Source organism: Cyprinus carpio, chromosome B16, assembly GCF_018340385.1.
Source record: "Cyprinus carpio isolate SPL01 chromosome B16, ASM1834038v1, whole genome shotgun sequence".
Lineage (NCBI taxonomy): Eukaryota > Metazoa > Chordata > Actinopteri > Cypriniformes > Cyprinidae > Cyprinus > Cyprinus carpio.
The window spans coordinates 12291536-12311658 of NC_056612.1; the positions used below are offsets into that span (position 1 = coordinate 12291536).

Genomic DNA, 20123 nt, shown 5'->3' on the forward strand with positions numbered 1-20123 from the left:
TATCCTTTCTGAAGAATTATAGGGAGAGAATTTTAGAGCTTGGGTGAATTAACTTTTTAAGGGAACCGAAAATGTTACACTGCCAAAAAAGAATTTTCTTGTTTTTTGACATTTGACAATGACGTATATTAGTACTCACCAACATGCTTCCAAAATCCTTAAAAAAAAAAAAAAAAAAAAAAAAAAGTGGAACACTTGGTATGCAATAGCATTTCATAACATTTCAAGGCATTGTCAAAAAAATAAAAAATAAAAAATAAAAAAATAAAAATAAAGCCATATAAGGTATAATATATGCACATATTGGTGTTTCGGCCAAAAAAATATATAATTTTTCATTTATTAGTATTGGCCATCCTTTAATTATACAGTACAGTATATGCTCAGTTTCATTATTTTTACATTTAAATGGCATTTATAGTCACACAAAAAACTTAAATCATATTAATAAAAGAGTATAAAGTTATATATGTTATAGTATACTGTACATTATGTTGCTGTGATGCTGATGATGAATTACTTTGTGGCATTTGAAATACTGAATTTAGATTGTAATTTCTTTTTAAGACAAAATAATGTACAGTTTTAATATCAGCCATTTTTTGGCTTATATTTATTGGCCATAACATGAAAACAATTATTGGCTTATTAGCCAGAATTTAAATATTGGTGCATCCTATTTATAAAATATCATAAAAGTAGTCCATAAAACTCCTCCACTATATTTCAAATATTCTGAAGCTATGCAATTGTACAGGGCACAAACATTTTTTGACAGCAAAGCGACGTTTAGCTGTGGTGAAGATTATCAGTGAATAATGATGGAAATTTTAGGCTGTTCATCACACAGAACTATCATATGACTTTAGGAGAATTGAAATATAGTGTTGTTTTAGGGACACAATAACTTTCTGCTTTACGTTTTTTGTTTTTGTTTTTTTTTAATCGCAGCCCTGGCCTTTTGTTATTTGGTAAAAGCTGTGAAATGATTCTACAAAAATTTGTTTAGTGTTCAGTGAAAAAAATTACAGTTAACAGGTTTGAAACAACATGAGTTAATAAGTTTTTCAGACTCATTTTTGTGTGAGCTATTCACTGTCTTTATACAGCCACATTGCTGGGATTTCTCAAGGCTCAGTGAAATGGAACGATAGAACATCTGTTCAGAGGCTGTGAAGCTCAATTGCTTTTGATGTTTGACAATAGAATGTCTACTGAGTGACAATGTTTGTGTGACTGAGCTGTACTTGTTCTGCTTTGATACTCTAAAAGCCACAAATCCATAAATATATGATGCGGATGTCAGTATTCCAAAATTGTTGTTTAAAAAAGAACATCTTGTGGATTTGCCTCTTGGTACCAAACTCTAGCATGGAAAAGTTTAAAATGATGATGCCACTGTGGGCAATTTTGGTAAACAGCGATTGTGTGCATTTTACCATTGTTTACTTTAACAAACAAAAGAATAAAGGCTACACTGAATACAAAGTGTATTGTAACTTAACTTGGAAAACATTTTATGTCCATAATGTTTCCTGTCTTACCACAACCACAATATAAAACAACACAACAGATCCGTGACCACAATGAAAAAACACTTGCTACATTGGCTAAGTGATGAGAAATGGTTTGCCTCAGGCGTCTGTTTCATCTCCAATTCATGCTGACAGTTCAGTCATTATTCAATGTACGCAAACATGCTCTTTTAAAACTTCTTGTCAAGTCATACAAATGATGCTTTCTATCAGTTTTTAGATTAGTTCACCCAAAAATGTAAATTCTGTCATCTGACTGTGTTTCTTCCATGAAACACAAAAGGATAAAGAGGATGCTAAGCCATATAAAGTATCATAAAAGTAGTCCATACAACTTGTGTCCTATATTACAGATCTTCTAGCTGCACAAGAAATTAGGAAATAATCATTCTGATATTTTTTAATCAACTAACGGAAGCACAATATTAAAATTCTTGCCTGTCAACCGATATTAAATGAATGATATTAAAATTCTATGCTATTTTGTCTAAATAAATAAGAAATGTATTTAGACAAAATAGTATGTCATTTAATTAAGAAAACAACATAAATCAATTGTTTTAATTCTACTAGTGAATGTAGGCAAAACTATATATAATGTACATTATAAAAACTGGATATTTATTTTTGAGATTTGTTAAAGATTACATTGAACAGTGTTAAAAAATATAAGATTCACTTTACATGATTGTCAGATCACTAATATAGGGAAATATTAGGGAAAATAGGGAAAATTAACCAGCACAATTAAATATCCAACAGGCTAAAAATATATCCAATATCGACCATTTTTCAAAATCCCTCGAATGCATGAATCTGGTTGAAAACTTAATATTGACAAAAACAAATATAGTTCTTGAAAGAACAATCTGTTTATGAATCTGTCATTGTTACTTCTCTCATGAATCACCAAGAAGAGTGAGTTCAGAAAAAAAGAAAAGAAAAATAACTTAAATTTTACTCTGTACCTTGTATTAGTGATAATATGGTTCCAGAAGATTTGGAATTTATGCAAAAAATCGCTTGAATGATACTTTTATTGTACCTTTGTGTCCTTTATGTATAAAGCCTGAGCCACCATTCATTAAAACTCCAGTGATCCACAAAACAAAGTAAATCATACAGGTTTGGAATGAAATAATGACAATTTTCTTCTTTGGGTGAACTAATCCTTTAAAATTTAAACTAGTGGCAACAAAACACAGGATTCTTCCCAATGAAATAGAAATAGGCTCTTTGCTTCCTCAAGTACCGTGGTACAAAGTGAAGCGATGGACTCTCATGACACCTTTATTGCTTGTGGATCCGAGCGGGGAGCAATGAAGTGATTTCTGAACAATGACCCGGCAGATTAAATGTGTCTCTTATCCATCATTCTCACAGGGCTGGGGCCTTTCTACACCCACCATCCTTTTATTCTCACTAGTGACAGCTAACAAAGCTTTCTCAATTTTCTGCCACTTGGGCGACACCAAGAAAATGTTCAAAAGCAGGGGTGGGACGAGGAGGGGTCCGCTACACAGGAAAGCCCTTTATGCGGACTGAGTGCTTACACCACACTCAAAAACAGAAGAGTAAGAACAGATAGAGAGATTGTGTGTGTCAGCTTCAATAGGTTACTGATCTTACAGCCATGAGAACACGATACAAGACACCTTTGTCTGGGCGCAGAAGGGCGTGCTGTTTCACAGACTTATATTCATGACCTAAAGAAAAGGAAAAACCTTTACATAATCTACTTTAAAATGAGACAAGGTCTTGAAATGTATTCATGTTGGTTTCATACGATTCTAAACAACTTCGATACCATTTTCAAGAAAAAGCTTTATTTAATGGTCTAAACGTTATGTGTAACCATCAATAAAACGTAATAATAAAATTCCAATACATATGAGTGTACATATCATTCTTTTCAATAAAGTTTTTAAATATATTTTTCAAGGTAAAAGCATTTTCATATACTTTTGGGGAGTCACATTTGTCACATCAGTCACAGTGACATTTTACAAACTGAACTACCCCTGTTTTGATTTAAGTTTTTAAGTTTTCATCTATTTTCTTTTTAAATAATTTTCTATTTTATGTTAGCTTCAATTTAACTACCAAAAACTATTTGTAAAAATTGCATTCATTGCTTCATTGTTTCCTCAAAAAATTTTCTAAATATTTTTCTTTCTTTTTTTTCGCTTTAGTTAATTTACTAAACACACACACACACACACACACACACATATATATATATATATATATATATATATATATATATGTATACATATATATACATTATATATTAAATATATCAAATACTGTATATATATATATTTATACTTTAGTAATATAAAATATATATATACTCATAGATATAGAAGACTAGTTTTCAAGTTACTGTACAGGATGTATGTAATGCATATTTAAGTATTTTTGAATACATCAGTGACAAGTACAAAAAAAGTGTCATCACTGAAACAACATTTTTGAATACATCAGTGACAAGTACAAAAAAAGTGTCATCACTGATTCATCTAATTTGTCTGTCACCACATTCCCAAAATACTTTTTCAGTTTATATTGAAACCATGCCAAGAAACCGTGTGGGGTGACTGACGTATTTCAGCTCCAAGTATAACCTCAGACCAATTACATCAAGCCTAAAACCAGCAGCCTGGCCTTCAACACAACCAATTCTGATAAATGGACACCCGATGGCTGAGTAATGGATACAGTGTAGCCCACTGCCTTACACCACTGCCTGCTTCATGTCGGTTATTCTGGGTCACGTCTTGATAGCAAGACCAGAACTGTAAAAAACATTGTCGCTAAATGCGTTTTGCCATTACTCAAAGAGTCACTCTGTTTTAGTAAAAAGAAATTTGTCTTTGTGTTTTGCTTACACACGATTACAGTGATGGATACAGTTCATAGTGTCATCATAAAGTTACTCATGCCAAGTTAGAATTTTCAAGAAGGGTTTTAAAATGAAAGTCAGAAATGTTGCAGTGTGATTAATCATAATTCTTTGTTTCTTCACCTTAAGTTGAGATCATTTATTTCACATTTGTTTAAATATGAACTATTTAAAACAATGTTTTTAAAACAATTAACAGAACACTTTTTTAAAGAACTTTTTATTCTTTGTGTTATTTTGCTGCATGATCTTTGGTGTGAAAAGGCCTTTAGTGTTTGAGCGTAGCCCGGCCTTTGAGAGGTAAATGAAGGCAATGCCTAGCGACCAAAACAAAGGAAAATTTTCTCATTCTATCTTTCTGCCAAGTCCCTTGGGCTAAGAATTTGTTTGGCTTGACAATGAAGCAACAGGAAATCGACAGAACTCTTCAATTGCCTAAAGAAACCCATTGTGCTGCCTAAGCCAGGTATGGTTAACATAGATCAAACTATCAACACACATATGGCATCCATAATAATTCAAATATAACAGTTCATTGATTAATTCAAAAATACAAGAATTTCGTTGAACACTCAGGTAAGAGAGCTGCCACACATGAAGGCCATATGCCCACCAGCACTGTGTCCAATGTATTTTGGCCAAATGACAGTATTTCCATAGTGTCTCCAGCTGTTGCGGAGTCTCTAATGTAATGGCATTTCAGCATTATTAATGTAAAGGAAGATGTGACTTCCCGTAAGAGGCTTGAAACATTAGAGGGGGAATAAATTGCTGCAGAAAAAGAAGTTAAAGTTAATTCTGCAGGTTGAGGATCTTTGAACAACTTCATGAGGAATCCAAGTTTTTGGGTTAATCGTGGAAAATTCGATTTCAAATGTCAGGATAATTAGGCTAATGCTGCAGCAGTGGGTGATTTTACCTTGGTGAACAGCCAACGACAAGATGTCTACACCTGTGAAAGCCCAGATAGGAATTGCTGTAATTGCTGTTCATTTATCATTTACTGGAACAGCAGAAGAATTTTTAAAGAACAAATAGCATTCACTGTGTCATCAAAAACATTCAAAGTCGTCATTGCGATAAAGAGTCAGTGGAAAATACGCTATTTAAAAAAATAAATTTTTTGGTATCATTTACTCACCCTCACTGAACTTTTTAAAGTCAGAGTTTGAATGAAATTAATACTTTTCTTCAGCAAAGGATGCATTAAATTCTTCAAAAGTAAGAGTTAAGATATTTTTTTAGCCAAGGCTGCATTATATATTGTTTACTTAGGTCTATTTTTGTGACCAAAAAAAAAAAAAAAAAAAAAAAAAAAAAAAAAAAAAAAAAAAGAATAATAATAATAATAATGATAACACTTTAGTAGTGCTTTTTCAGATGATCAATGAGGCCCTAATGACATTAATTCATTATGCCAACATTCAAACAGAGTGAGACTTCTGTCACAAGAATCTTATTTGACATTCATCAAGTGAAGGCCTGGGAAACATGCACTTTTGACCTTTTCTAAAGACCCTAAAATACCCCTCCCCCCTCTTAAAATTGAAAATTACACTAAAACCTATATCTATATTTCTTCCCGCCATTGTCTTTTTTAGGTCAGGGTCGGCCAAAAAAGAATTACAATTAGTGTTAAGAAGGCTTAATGAGAGGATCTTAACTACTAGGCCTAAACTACAAGAAACTGAGGGAGAGAGAGAGAGAAAAAAAAATAAAAAATTGAGTGCTAGAACTTGAGTAAGAGAAAAACAAAAAAAAAAATAGAATGGAGACCAGTGAGACAAACAGAGTCAGGTTACTGCTGAACCCTCGGATAAAAATACCTCCACAGATGAACATGTAGACAGTTTTAATCTTTTCCTCTTTGAGCAGTGAGGGACATAGAGGGTGTTACAATGGAAACCAGATGGTTTGGTGGAGATGCTGTGAATGTGTCTGGACAAATGTGTTCTTATGTGTGGATAGGCTGGATATGTCATGTGTCTGTCATCGTTCAACTGTTTGTAAGTCTCTGCTTCCCATGTCTGCGCTCTCTGAAAGGACATAATCCAGCCATTGTTAGACATGTTGAGGCTAGAAATCTGTGGTCATCAACCAGGCAGTCGAATCTTTAAAGACATTCACTTTCAAGTCAGTTTCAAAAGGTCAGTGTAGGAGTATTAATAATAAAAAACACATATACACCAAAAAAGAATGAATGGCACTGGCTTGTAGCTATGTTTATTTGCATACAATGCTTGTGTCGCTTTAGCAACTGATTCACTAGGAATTATGCTAATCAGGTAGGCCACAAACACACCACAAAATTAAAGGAGTGACATCCACATTTCAATGCAGGAATGAATCCCCTAAATCAGTGGTTTCGAACTTTTGGATGCCACAGACCTCCAGGTATGATGATGTGCCTTCTGAAATATACTGTAAAGGCAACTACATTGTATATTTTCAAATATAAAGACCCATATTGTGTGTGTGTGTGTGTGTTGACTTCATACTATGTAAGTCAATGGGGACCAGCAGCAGTTTCTTTTTGTTTTTACAGAAGAGAGAAACACATACAGGTTTCAAACAACTTGAGAGTAAGTACATGATGACAAAAAAAATGGGGGGGGGTGACCTATCCCTTTACCACTGCATCTTTTTCTTGCAAATCCCGCAAAAAACAAAACAAAACAGGGATGTCTTTTATACTTTTATGTACCTTGACACTGTTATTTACTTGGCAGTCTATGGGACAGTCACAAGCCTCCCGGTTTTCATCCAAAATATCTTAAATTGTGTTCCGAAGATGAACAAGGCTTTTAAGGGTTTGGAACGACATGGGGATAAGTGCTTAATGACAAAATTTTCATTTTGGGGTGGAGTATTCCTTTAATTTCAATAATCATGGCACAGCGCTGTTTCAACATTTCACACCTGCTTAAACTAGATTGCGAGTGAAAAAGAAACAGGGGTTTACGCTGAAATAAGCTTCAACTGAATTCACCCTTTACACTTTGTTCTTTAGCGCACACACACACTTCCACATGTACATTCATCCATCTCAATGAAAAATATATTTTATCAACCCTAATCGCACACATACAGCATCCAGATGTCTATTCAGTGTGTTTACATCTGGAAGATGTCATTTTTAGAGCATATTCTCATTTGCAATACATCTCTGAAAAGTTCCCTGTCAGATGCTAGAATGATATTCAGCAGATGTTTTCATGGATCATAATTTAAAATTCGCTCTTTTGAAGATGTTTATCAGATAGCAGTTAGCAATAAACTATAACTCAGGGATAATGCGTTCTTTAAAGCCGTATGTGTACTTACTCAAAATTACTTCAATTAGTGAAACAATTCATTCTCGTTCCTACAGTGAGAGTTCAGAGTTGGGTCAGAGTTGCTGACTTCAATATTTTTTAGCAGTCTGAGGCTGTCAGAAAACAGAAATCCAGCCAAGGCAGAGAAAGCATCAGTTATGAGGCTTCTGTATTCCCTCTTTACTTGTGTCTATTCCACACTTGTATGCATTTGACAATGCCAAGGATGTGAATCTGACTACGATAAGGAAAGTTTGTGAAAGATTGGACATGAATGCCTTTCATTATCTCTCATGCTGAACATCTGGCAAGTGGAAACATTACCACAGAATTTATAGCTGATAATGACCGCTGGAGACATCTGTCCATAGTGACTACTGTTTCCTGCTGATTTTAAACTGTGGACAGCTATCTGCTGTATATTTGCACATCATTTTGAGGAGAACATTGGGAAAAGATATGGAACCTGTTTTTTCAATACCAAAAAAAAAATGATTTCAAGGCCTAGGAACTTGATTTTTGAGTGCTAAGGCTAATAAGGCCTGAGTCCTGGAAAAAATTACAGTTGAAGACAAATTCTTCAGGTTCTTTCACAGTTTCAATCTTACATCTCAAACACAGACTCAAGACTCAACACAACCACGCTTATATGGCAATTCTGGAAAGAAAAACAAAAAATTTAAATAGCAAAGGAAAACTAAACAGAGCAATGCAACGTAATTAAAAACCAGTTAGGCCAACGACTGGTCCAAGAGTGGTGAACTCAGTTTAGGTCTAGATTGTGCCGCTTTTTTCTGCTCTAACATTGTTTACTGCTTGGAAAAGCACTAGGAATTATTGGAAATTTACAGTCTGCTCACACACACAATTGTTTTCTACATGAGTGTTTCAAAGTGTCAAACAATAAGCCAAAAGTGACAAATTCATCATGTAAAGTTTTAAAGGATCATAAATCACAACTCAAAGTGAAAGCAGTTGTTTCCATAACAGCTCATTTAACAGACAAAAAACTGTAAGAGCTAGTCAGCTGTAGGTTAGGCTGTTACTCTGTGGTGTTCTTGGATCATTTCTTGAACATCAGCCTGTCCTGACTGACCTCAGTGAGTGTCTACAGTTAAAAAAGCACAAGTTGTGAAAGAGTATAGAGTGATGGTCATATGGGGACATGCACAAAGAGTGGGTGGATGAAGTGATCTCATTTGGTGCAATAACTGTAACTGTATGAAAGACGTAAGCACTGATAAAATCATTTTAATGTTTCATTATAAACAGAAGGAGGAATTCACTAAAATTATTTGTGGCCATTTATAGCATGTCTGTGTTGTGTTGTTCAACAAAAAAAAAAAAAAAAAAAAAAACAAAAAAAAAAGTACAAAAAATAAAAAAACAAAAAAACATTATCCCAAACGTAATGACACAAAACAAAACAAAACAAAACAAAAAAACATACACATAAAAAACATAATTATGCAAAAAAAATAATGGCACACACAAAACAAAACAAACAAAACCATAATTATGTTAAAAATTATGGCACAAAAAAATAAATAAATAATAAGAAACCAAACAAAATAAAAATTGAAACAGATATATGATGTTTAATGCCACAGATATGGTCAAATATAGACAGACAGACATTCTGTACATTATACAAGCATAAAAAAGTTTAAAAATTATACTTAAAAAATAGTTTGTACCTTTTAATTTTGGTGTAAACAAAAATAAAATGACTTGTGTAAATTATTTTGTGTCTCATTTACTTACTTTACATTTTATTAATTGAAAACATATAATATGTATATTAACCTCTCAAAATACTGACATCAACCATTGAAAAAAAAACCACACATCGTTTAGACCAGGGGTCGGCAACCTACGTAATGGCACGAAACAAAACTAAAGAAACTCGCTGGCATACGAGCAATAGGGAAAACTGCATACTAACATACATTTTGAGGTAATAACTTCTCATAGTCACACTGTCAGGGGCTACAAATACTATTAAAGTGTGAGAATTAACTTGCGCATGTCTACGGATGCGCACGCGACCGCTGAACATACTATGCACTTCAGATCAAAGCCTCAGCGGTCTAACAGCGCTCGTCAATGTCAAATTGACTGAGATGACCAATCAAATCAATGTAGGCGGAGTTTACTGTTGACAGAAGCAGAGTGCGAAGAGTCATTTTAACATTAAAGAGAGCGAGGTAAGATGAAGCTACAAATCATTTAATATTAGTCCACTTTTAACGGTACGTTTACGATAGAAATGTTAAATGACCGACAGCTATATCCAGTGTCACAAACTACTCAAAAATTTTTTTTTTCTCAAATATGGCCATTTTGATAGCAAGAGAGAGAGAGATATGTGTAAATTGTCTGCGTCTGTCTCTCTCTACAAAAATATGAAGCCGAGTTTAGTAACTTAAAGACAGTGATTTTACACCCCTCCTTGTTGAGGAATATAAGCGATTCAGCATCGATTAATAAAAGTCGTGTGGCAGCGCTGATAAGTTTATGAGCTTCTGAATGTTACTTTTTGCACAGCGCGATCTCAGATCTGTGTGCCTGTGGTGTGTGTGTATGTGTGCGCGCACTCATCAATTAATGCAGCGTATTAATATAGAACAGCGATTAAACTGAATGGTTTTAATGCATTGGCCTTGTCACAAACACACATACAGTGATGTTCAGTACAGTCATACTGTATATCTGTTATTCAAGAAACTTTTGAAAAGTTTAAAAAACAATCTATGAAAAAATCTTCAGAAACTATTTGCATGAAAATCAAAATAGGCCTATTGTTTTTTTATCGTATCATTTAAAAATGTGCATGTACTGTACAAAGCATTAATGCATACTGTATAATACAGAAAACATTAAAAAAGAGGGGGGTGGGGTTGGCACAGTGGTTAACCAGGTAATGCCAAAAAGGTTGCCGACCCCTGGTTTAGACAGTAATGAGCACATGTACTGTATCATACAAGACACGGTGAATTATATGGCTAATGAAGCACTTACTCCACTGTATTCTGTACATTATACAAAACCCAGACCTAATTTAGTGATTTACTCTGGAAGCTCACAAAACATATTAAACAATTCCAACCTTCATTAACTTGTATGTCTATAATTTGGCCATAACCGCAATGTGCTTTTAAATATTACTCTTGGGTGGGGATTGGGGCGAGTTGCTAGTGAAAATTTTTCACTCAAGTCACCTCACAATCAGGTCTGTTTAGGGTTCTGCTTGTTACTAATGCCCCCAGAACCCAGTGTGAGACCATTACCTCAGATTTATTTCACATGTTTGAAAATTCATTATGTCTTTATTTGCAGTGAGGGCTAATGATAATAAACGGAGACCAGTTTTATTGGGACCACACGTTGGCATCGTTGAGTTTAATCAGGAGTCTGGCCTCGTTTTCACATTATAGAGCCCCGACTTCCAGACACGTTGATTATGGCAAATCAGCGTCAAGATCTACACTGAGCCTGCAAACCTTAATAAACCATTAGCTCATCCGGCAGAAAAAACCAAGTGCACCAGAACTCAAGCTTTCCATCAGCCCAACAAAAGCATCTCCTCTGCAGCCAAATGTTTGTGCGAGTAAATGACTATGATTAAGGCATCTGGATTATGACCTGTTGGAAAGCCACGGTTTACTCGCAGGGAGCACAGGGGTTTCTGGGCTCTGAAAATTAGCCATCTGATGGTGATTGGTGCTTTTCACGACTGCTGCAGCAACCATGAGCTATGTTGTGTACATTACCACACCGCTAAATCTCACTGCCATTGACCGCTGAGGTTCTCCGCAAACGCGCTAAATGACAGGCATTGCATATAAGAGCCTAAAAGACTCATCATTCATGTTTATGAATAAACAGATTATTTATATGCAGCTTCCTCTGATGTTAACACTTGGACCTTTAAGTCACCACATTCAGGAAGTCCTGTTTAAATTTGGATGATCATATGGTTGCAATTTGGAGAAAAAAAAGGTAAATAACCGTTTTCATCATTTGCGAAGTGCTGTTTACTAAAGAAACTTTTTTGCGCAGTATTTCGGCACTAACCACACACAATCCAGTTTAATCAAATGCTAGTAAATGCACTGAAATAGCGCTGTGTCGCATATAAAATCCATGTGTCATTTGTAACTATACAAACAAAGTTCTTTATGTAAATTAGGCCCATTATAGCCCATTTACACCAAGAATGATAACTGTAACAGTAACTGTAACTATGTAGTTTTAAATATTTTTTACTGGGAAAAGTGTTATTTTGTATTATGCGCTCATATTTTGTTGAGAATCTGTGGTTTAAAGTTAAAATGTCTTAATGGTGGATTTGGTCATGTGAATTACTTGTAGATTATTGTGATGTTTTTATCAGCTGTTTGGACTCTCATTGTGACGGCACCCATTCCCTGCAGAGGATCTATTGTTGAGCAAGTGATGTCATTTTAAATTTCTACAAAACTTTTTCAATGAAGAAACAAACTCATCTACATCTTGCACAGCCTAAGAGAGAGTACATTTTCAGCACATTTTTATTTTATTTTAAAAATGGCAGATGAAGCAACTGCAACATATGCATACAATAAACAGAATGTTATCACCTGTTGGTGTAGATGCTACAAAAAGTTATCATTACAGTTATTATTCTTGATATGAACTGGCCTTTTTACACAAAACTATATCAGTCTGTTGGTATTAGCATTGCCTTATTATCACCTGAAAGAAAGCAGGTGGCAAAGGAATTTAATTTAAAATAGACTTTAAAGTACATTTTGAAAAGCCGATTTAGGTGCTGTACAGTACCAGTAAAGTATGTTAGATCACAGTAGTCTGCTGCAACGGAAACAAACAGCAAGAACGTGAACTGTGCCATGCAAATCTCATTAAACACATATTTTATGGGTGTATTTGAGATTATTTGCATAATTCCAAATGCACTGTGTGCTAAAATAATGTGCACATCATGCGCAAACAAACACTGTTATCAGTGGGTATAATTATTTTTTAGTTAATTCTCTACAGAGGTACAAAAGGCAGAAAGTCAAATCTTCTCTAATGGATTATAAAGATGCTGAATGTCACTCTACAGTAGTTTCAGATTTTATTAATTAGAAAGACAGACTTTACAGTTGTGTTCATTTTACCATGGCATTTCCTACAGGAAACATTCCAGTCAAAATTCATCTTTTCCTGCTCCAGAAGTATCAATGTCAAGATTCTTCATTTTAACATGAGACACAATAAAGAAACATCTGGAACAGAGCCACAGATGCCAGGCTGCTAACTCAAATCAAATGTGGACTGTTACATAATCACTAATTGAAAGAACATCCACCCTGGACACCTTTTTCAACAAGATCTGCTTCCAGCTTACACAAAAAGACTAATGATGAGAGCCAGGAACATATTTTCATCACACCAGAAGCCAAAAACCTAATTATTCCTTCATTTTTTTCAGTGATTCCTTGAATTGGAATTTGTTACATTTCTCAGGACCATGAATCTAACTGATATATATAATATTTATATTTTGTAATATATAGTTTTTAAGCAAAAGAAATGAAAATTTCTACTTAAACTGTGAATATTTTTAACTAATATTTTAACATATTTCAACATTTTGCTTTAGTTAAATGACAAAGTAAAAGTCAATTATTTATTTTTGGAGATAATGACTTTTTTGTCTTTATAATACTACTTTCTCATCACACACAGACAAAAAAAATTGCACCTGTCTTTACATTTTCAGAATGGGACCACTCACAAGGGATGCCCTACACATTTGGGGGTCCTTGGCACCAAAACATTTTTAAAAATCCTGGTCTAGAACCCATTAGACTCACACTAACACAGCTGACCCATGTAACTTCCCATAATAATAATGATGGACAGTCAAAACATTGAGGTCATAGAGCCCATACTGGGCACAGCAGTAGCAAAACACTACTGTCATTTAATGAAGTGGTCAGCATGGACATGGAAAATATAAATCAGGCTTAAATGCACAAGTGCAAAAGGTTTTGCTAATGAGCCCAGACAAGAGCAAGAAAATAGTTCTCATGGTGTTGTGTCATCAGGTCTGTTGACAGCCCACTCTGGTGAGTTGATTTATGACAAGGTGCTGTGTAAAGTCCTGCTATGAATAGCAGCAGCAAAGTGGTTTTGAGTTCATTCCTTTCATCAAACTCAAGATAAATGGCCTCGAATGTGCAAACAAAAGCATGACCACACGTCACTGAAGATGGGCAATGCTTATGGGAAATACATGCATCTCTCCATACATGAAATTACTGTTACAAATAAATGTTTGCCGGAGACACTTTGGATTTTTTTTCCCGGAAAAGAACTGTTTTAGATTAGTGCTTCATTTGACCAAAAAAGTGCTGTGTATGGGGTAAAATTGGTCTTCTATCAGGAGCAGTGGATCAAATTATTTGGCACAAATTATGATGAAATATGATTAACAACACATGACTGACATGACATAAAACCTGCAGTCATAAACTTGGTTAAAATTACAAATGAATTAAAATTGATTTTAACTCTTAAAGTTCAAATGCAGTAACAAATATAAGGCTGTAATTGATCTAACTGGAAAAAAACAAATAGATAAACAGTTTTGGACCAATTTTAGCACCGCCTCTGTGCATACTAGTTCTTTGATAAAGAATATGCCAATAAAAATCATGCAAAATGGATTCATTTAATCTTTGAATTTATTTTGAATGCAATATGCATCGAGTGTTTACACTAGTCTACCATACCAAATTTAAATCCAAATCTACCAATTTCAATGCAAAAACAAAATCTAATTTGATTTTAATACATTCAGCCTTAAACTATTTAAACATTAATGTGGATTAATAATGATAAATAATTAATACATGAAAACAAATTTTCAATTGAGTAAACACTGCTTCAAAAAAAACAAAAAAATAGTCAGTAATAAGTTAGTCTCGCATAGCCAGACCTTCAGACTGAAGGTCTGGAATTCTTGGCAGCTTTCATTTTCACCGACATGTCAAACAACCAATCACAGTTCGTTTCGTTCATCGTCACGTTTTGAGGCGTGGAAATGTTGCCACAATAACAGACCGGTGTGTAAAACTCTCAGACATATTTTAAAGATACTATGCTGCGAACTTTAAATATTTCACATACTTTTGAAAATCCAGCGTTTAGTTGATCCTGATAAGCGCTCGTCGTCACAATTGTAAACACAACAGCTTTTTTCTTTCGTGAGGGGGTTTGGCGCCAGGGGCAACTTTGTGTTTAGGCGGATCGTTAAAGAACGCGACACACACGTCTCGTGGAAATCCTGTAGAATTCAACCAATCCAATGATGACTTCGACACTCCTGAAGTGTTTCCACTTTTGTGTCCCATATGCATTCACGCCCACGGACCGTTCTCTAAATGTCTGAGGCTGAGACTAGTAATAAGTGGCTGATAAATTCGAAAGTTGTTAACCTCAAAGGATGTTTTTAAAATATTTTATTAACATTAACCAGTATTGTTATTGTTAACCAAATCAAAAAATATTAAAACATCTTTTCATTAAAATAATAAAATAAAATAAAATAAACAATGAAAATATGAAATGTTGCATTGGCAACTAACTGAAATAAAATAGGTTGAAGTACTAAAATTAAATAAAAAACTGAAATAAAAATGAAGCATAATTAAAATATCTTGAAAAAAATTAACTAATAGTTTTTTTGTTTTTTTTTTATCACAAAATGTCACTAAAACATAAAATAAAATGAAATAAATAAATAAAACTAAAACTAAAATGAAAACTGCAAATATACAACAAAACTCATTCAAATAGTCATCCTGCTCTTTCATTAACACAAAAACTGAGAGACACATTAAGCCTGAAGTGCAGCAGCTGTCATCTTGGGTCATCCGCTTAGAGAGCGAGAGAGAGTCTTACCCAGCCCTCACCTCCCCCACACAGGACCCACCTTTGACCCAAATAGGCCTTCAATCACACAAGCACACAGCTGGTCAGAAAAGCGATCCCATCATTGCTACAAGGAATGCAGCGTGGTTTAGGACAGGTCCCAGGACAGAGGATTGAATGGCAGGAAAACATTCAACAAGGGAGGCAAGGCAACATCTGCAGAGCATAGTGGTTGTCTTATCAAGCTGCTCTTTCCATACGGGTTTAAATCATAGATACGGAACATTGATTCCACAGAGACAAACACATAGTGATTCAAAGCATGTTATCAAGACACAAATCAACAAGCAAACGTTCAGAGCTGTTGATAGGTGAAGCTTCTCGGAAGGGTTTGCTACAAGAGGTACTTGGGCTAAGCTGCTGCACTCTTTCATGGTTCACAAATTGCGAGAGAACGAAAGGGGAAAACGACTCGCGGGCAGGTGTCTGGTCTGGTTCAGAAAATCTCTCTCAACAGATTCTCAGACCTTGCCAGGAGTTTCAGCAACTTTATTTTTGGACCAAAATACCCCTAGCAGAACTGCTTTGGAGTTTCCAAACAGTGCCGCAATCTGTCAGGCACGCAGGATCGGTAAATTGAGCTGACCGTGAGAGATAACTGCACTTCTTTCACTGGACAATTTTTGTCCTTGGTACCCTTAAATAACACTTTTGCGAAACGTACAAATTAAAATCTGACAGTTCTAAGCCTAATGGCTTTTGCAGGCTGACGGATATATTTTCCCCTGCAGTCTGGAGAGGGAAAACTGTACAAGCCATGTGTGCTTGGCAGCACTGCAGCACGCCACAGACACACACTTGTCTTAAACACAGACTACCAGTTCCTTTAGACAACGGCAGTGAATCACTTAGACATTTGACTGTCGGCATGAAGTCTGGTCCACACTGCGGATTATTCCAGCCAAGAACCGCCCATTTAGACATGAAAAAGCCGACTGACTGACATGTATAAAGCCAACCGCAGTTGTAGAGGATGTTTAAGGGTGGGTAAATATGAAATCAGATAACTTTAAAAGCTTAAATTGAAGGTGTGCTAGTATCTCAAAACAAAACTTTGAAACTTCGAAATATTTGATGTCATAAAATTTGAGTTAAAAAAAACTAATTTTTTTAAGGCCTGTTAAATAAAAAAGTGCACTTCACAGGTAAACAATGTTAAATATTATTTTCTAAAAATATTTAAATTTTCAGTAACACTGAAAAGGTTCAAAGGTTCCATTTGTTAACATTACTACATTAGTTAACATGAACTAACAATGAAAAATTATTTTTCATTTATTAATCTCAGTTCATAGTAATTAAAGTACAACAGTTGTACTTTTATTAAAGTTAACAAATATGAATAGATTAATAAATACTGTAACAAATCTATCTATCTATCTGTCTATCTGTCTGTCTGTCTGTCTGTCTGTCTGTCTGTCTGTCTGTGTGTGTGTGTGTGTGTGTGTGTGTGTGTGTGTGTTCAAGAATCATCCAAAAAATGTGACATATATATATATATATAAGCACTTTGCAGTGACATTGTGATATACATAGGGGGCAGGGCTAGGAGTTAGGGGTGTCCCGAAACGTGAAACAGCGGGTCCCTGAATTCACAATTTATATACAGTCGCCTATACTTACCTCATGATATAGAAGCGAGAAAAAGTATTGAAATATTTTTTTTATCCTCCTCGTAGGATATTTATTCCCTTTAGGGTTTCCGTAGTACACTTCATTTCCTTTCCGAACACAGAACTGGGATGCGGCGGATTATATATATATAATTTTTATTTTTCATTATTTTTTAAGTTTTCTGCATAATTGTTTTTTAAATTCAGTTATAAAAATTACAGGTTTTAACTCCACTAATTAATCAACACACAAAAATAGCATACAATGGGATACTGAGACATCACATCATTATTGGAATATCACAAATTTTGTGTGATACTCTAAAATTAACAAAGAACACAACAGATGGAAACCCAGCTATTGTGGCAGCCTGGTAAAACATAACTTCCAAGCACACCGATAAAAGCCATTTTTATGTCCAGTAACCCTTACCAAAAAGTAGTATACTTCAAGTTTATTTTATTAAGTATACTTAAGTAAAGTTCAAGTATATTTAGACTTTTTGTAAGTATAAGTCAAGTATACATAAATGTCATTTTAAGTATATTTCTGAGAAGTACATAAAGCCCATTTCTGAGAAGTACATAAAAAGTAAACTAAAAGCATACTTTCCTATTTTTAGTTTAAAAGAAGTATACTAATAGCACACTTGAATAAACTTATTTTTCATAAGGGAAGCATCAGATGGTCCATATACTCTATGTTTCGTGGGTGTGCTGTCTGAGACAAAGAGTCACAGGGGTAACATAAACCTCTGAAGTTAGTTACAGTACATGAATACTACACTTCCAGAGAAACTACACGGTTTATATGCTTAATGGGTTTTGTGGGTGCTGTCTGTGACACTTAATCCTTCATGATACAGAGATAGCCATAGCCGTCCTGCTTCCACACAATGACACAGATGTTAATCTGGGATAAGGCTTACAGCGGTAATGAAGCCTGATTCTGTCAACAGGGTTTAGGGACACAAGATAAACAACGAGATTGTGAAGAAATATACAGTAACTATGCAAGATAATGTAAGTCCAAACATGCTACAGTTATTCTTTCTTTTATACATTACCATGGCATCACACAGGTTATAAATTAAAAAAAGCCTTCAAGCCAAAACAGAATTAGATTTTAATGTTTTAAAACTCCAATATACTTGACACAAGATGAGATGTGTTTGTGTGTAAAGCACTACCCTGGCATTTATATAAAGTTGCTGCATTAGCTGTTTTATATCAATTGAGAAATCAAGCATGGAACATATTTAAACTAGATCCTAAACGTTGTGGCGTGAGGGCCTATTAGCAACAGGAAAACTTTACCACACAGTAAAAATCAAGCAGGGGATTCGGTACGTATAATTTACACATCTGTCATTCAACAAGCAACAAATGAGAAAATAATTCCTAAACAATCTAATGCAGCCAGAATCTGCTGACTGAGCCCGAAATTTTAAAAGGTGAAGATTGAGTACAACATGTTTTTCTCACCATTTATAGTTTGTTTGAAGAGCAACGGCATCTTGTTACTTACCTATGCAGGCATGGACTCTGACAGACAGCTGTGTTCTCAAGATAATACTGTGCTTTTTTCCTCTCCTAAAGAAAAAAACAAACAAAAAAACAAGAGATCATCATGCTGAAAATCTAATAAATGTTAAAAGATTTACAGAGCTATGTTTGACTATATGATATGGACCGTACTGTATAGCCATATGATAACCAAAGTATGGTTTCTCTTTCCGAATTCATAAATTTAGTGCACTTTTTAACTGTCAAAATGTTTTCTCAGTGCATTGATTAAAAATCTTGCTAATTCATATTCAAAGAAATAAATAAATCTTAATTCATTACATTACATTACAATATTTAAGATATACAGTATACAAGGACAAATAATTGCAACATTTGGTAAAAGTAGTCATGTTACTTTCATGTTGTGATATATAGATTTCTACATTTAAAAAAACTAAACAAAAAGCAAAACAAAGTGAAACAATACAAAACACATAAAGCAAAGCAGAACAAAATAAAACAACACATAGCAAAAGCAACACAAAGTAAAAAAAGCAAAAATGAAACAGCAAAACAAAGCAAATGAAACAAAACAAAGCAACACAGTAAAAATGCAAAAACAAAAAGCGAAACAAAACAAACAAAAATTTAACTAAACTAAACAGCAAAAGCAATACAAAGTAAAAGCAAAATCAGAAATTTAACAAAAAACAAAACAAAGTAAAATTATACAAAAACAAAGCAAAACCAAACAAAACAAAATGACGCAGTTTAGTAACGAACTGAAAAACAGTAAATTGTGAATCAAATGCTAGATAAATTATCACAGGAGTACAGTAAGTTAAACAACCTTGTGTTATGACTGATCAATATACAAACAAGCTTCTCCCAAACATTAATTTGGAACGCCATATAAGGAGAGCATTTTAACACACAACCAACCTTATTTATATACACTTGTGAAGGTGAATTAATATTCCAAAGCACATCTGTTTACACCAGAAGCCTGATTCTGTGTTGTATCTGCTCTTACTATATATTTAGGTCAGGTGAATTAAGCTTAAGTCTTGAGAGACTAAAACCATGTGTGGCCTTGAGCCCCAAAAGACAGTAAAAATCCAACTGACTTCCTGTGACTTACTACTAAATGCCAAGTGACTCATGGGAGGGAGAAACTGGATGGACTGAGTGGGTGAAGAGAGGCATGTTGTGAAAAAAGGGTCAGATATCGTCCGGAATCCCCATGACCTGGAGAGCAGAG

The 20123-nt window shown here is 34.5% G+C and overlaps 1 protein-coding gene across 5 annotated transcripts in view; it reads right to left on the minus strand.

Moving 5' to 3' along the window:
• Window positions 1-20123, minus strand: part of fhod3b (formin homology 2 domain containing 3b) — a 167888-nt gene that overhangs the window by 119291 nt on the left and 28474 nt on the right. For all 5 annotated transcript variants that reach the window (XM_042740797.1, XM_042740801.1, XM_042740800.1 and 2 more), the window contains exon 3: window positions 18882-18946. In XM_042740797.1, coding sequence (XP_042596731.1) covers window positions 18882-18946 — 65 coding nt within the window. The remainder of the gene's footprint in view (window positions 1-18881; window positions 18947-20123) is intronic.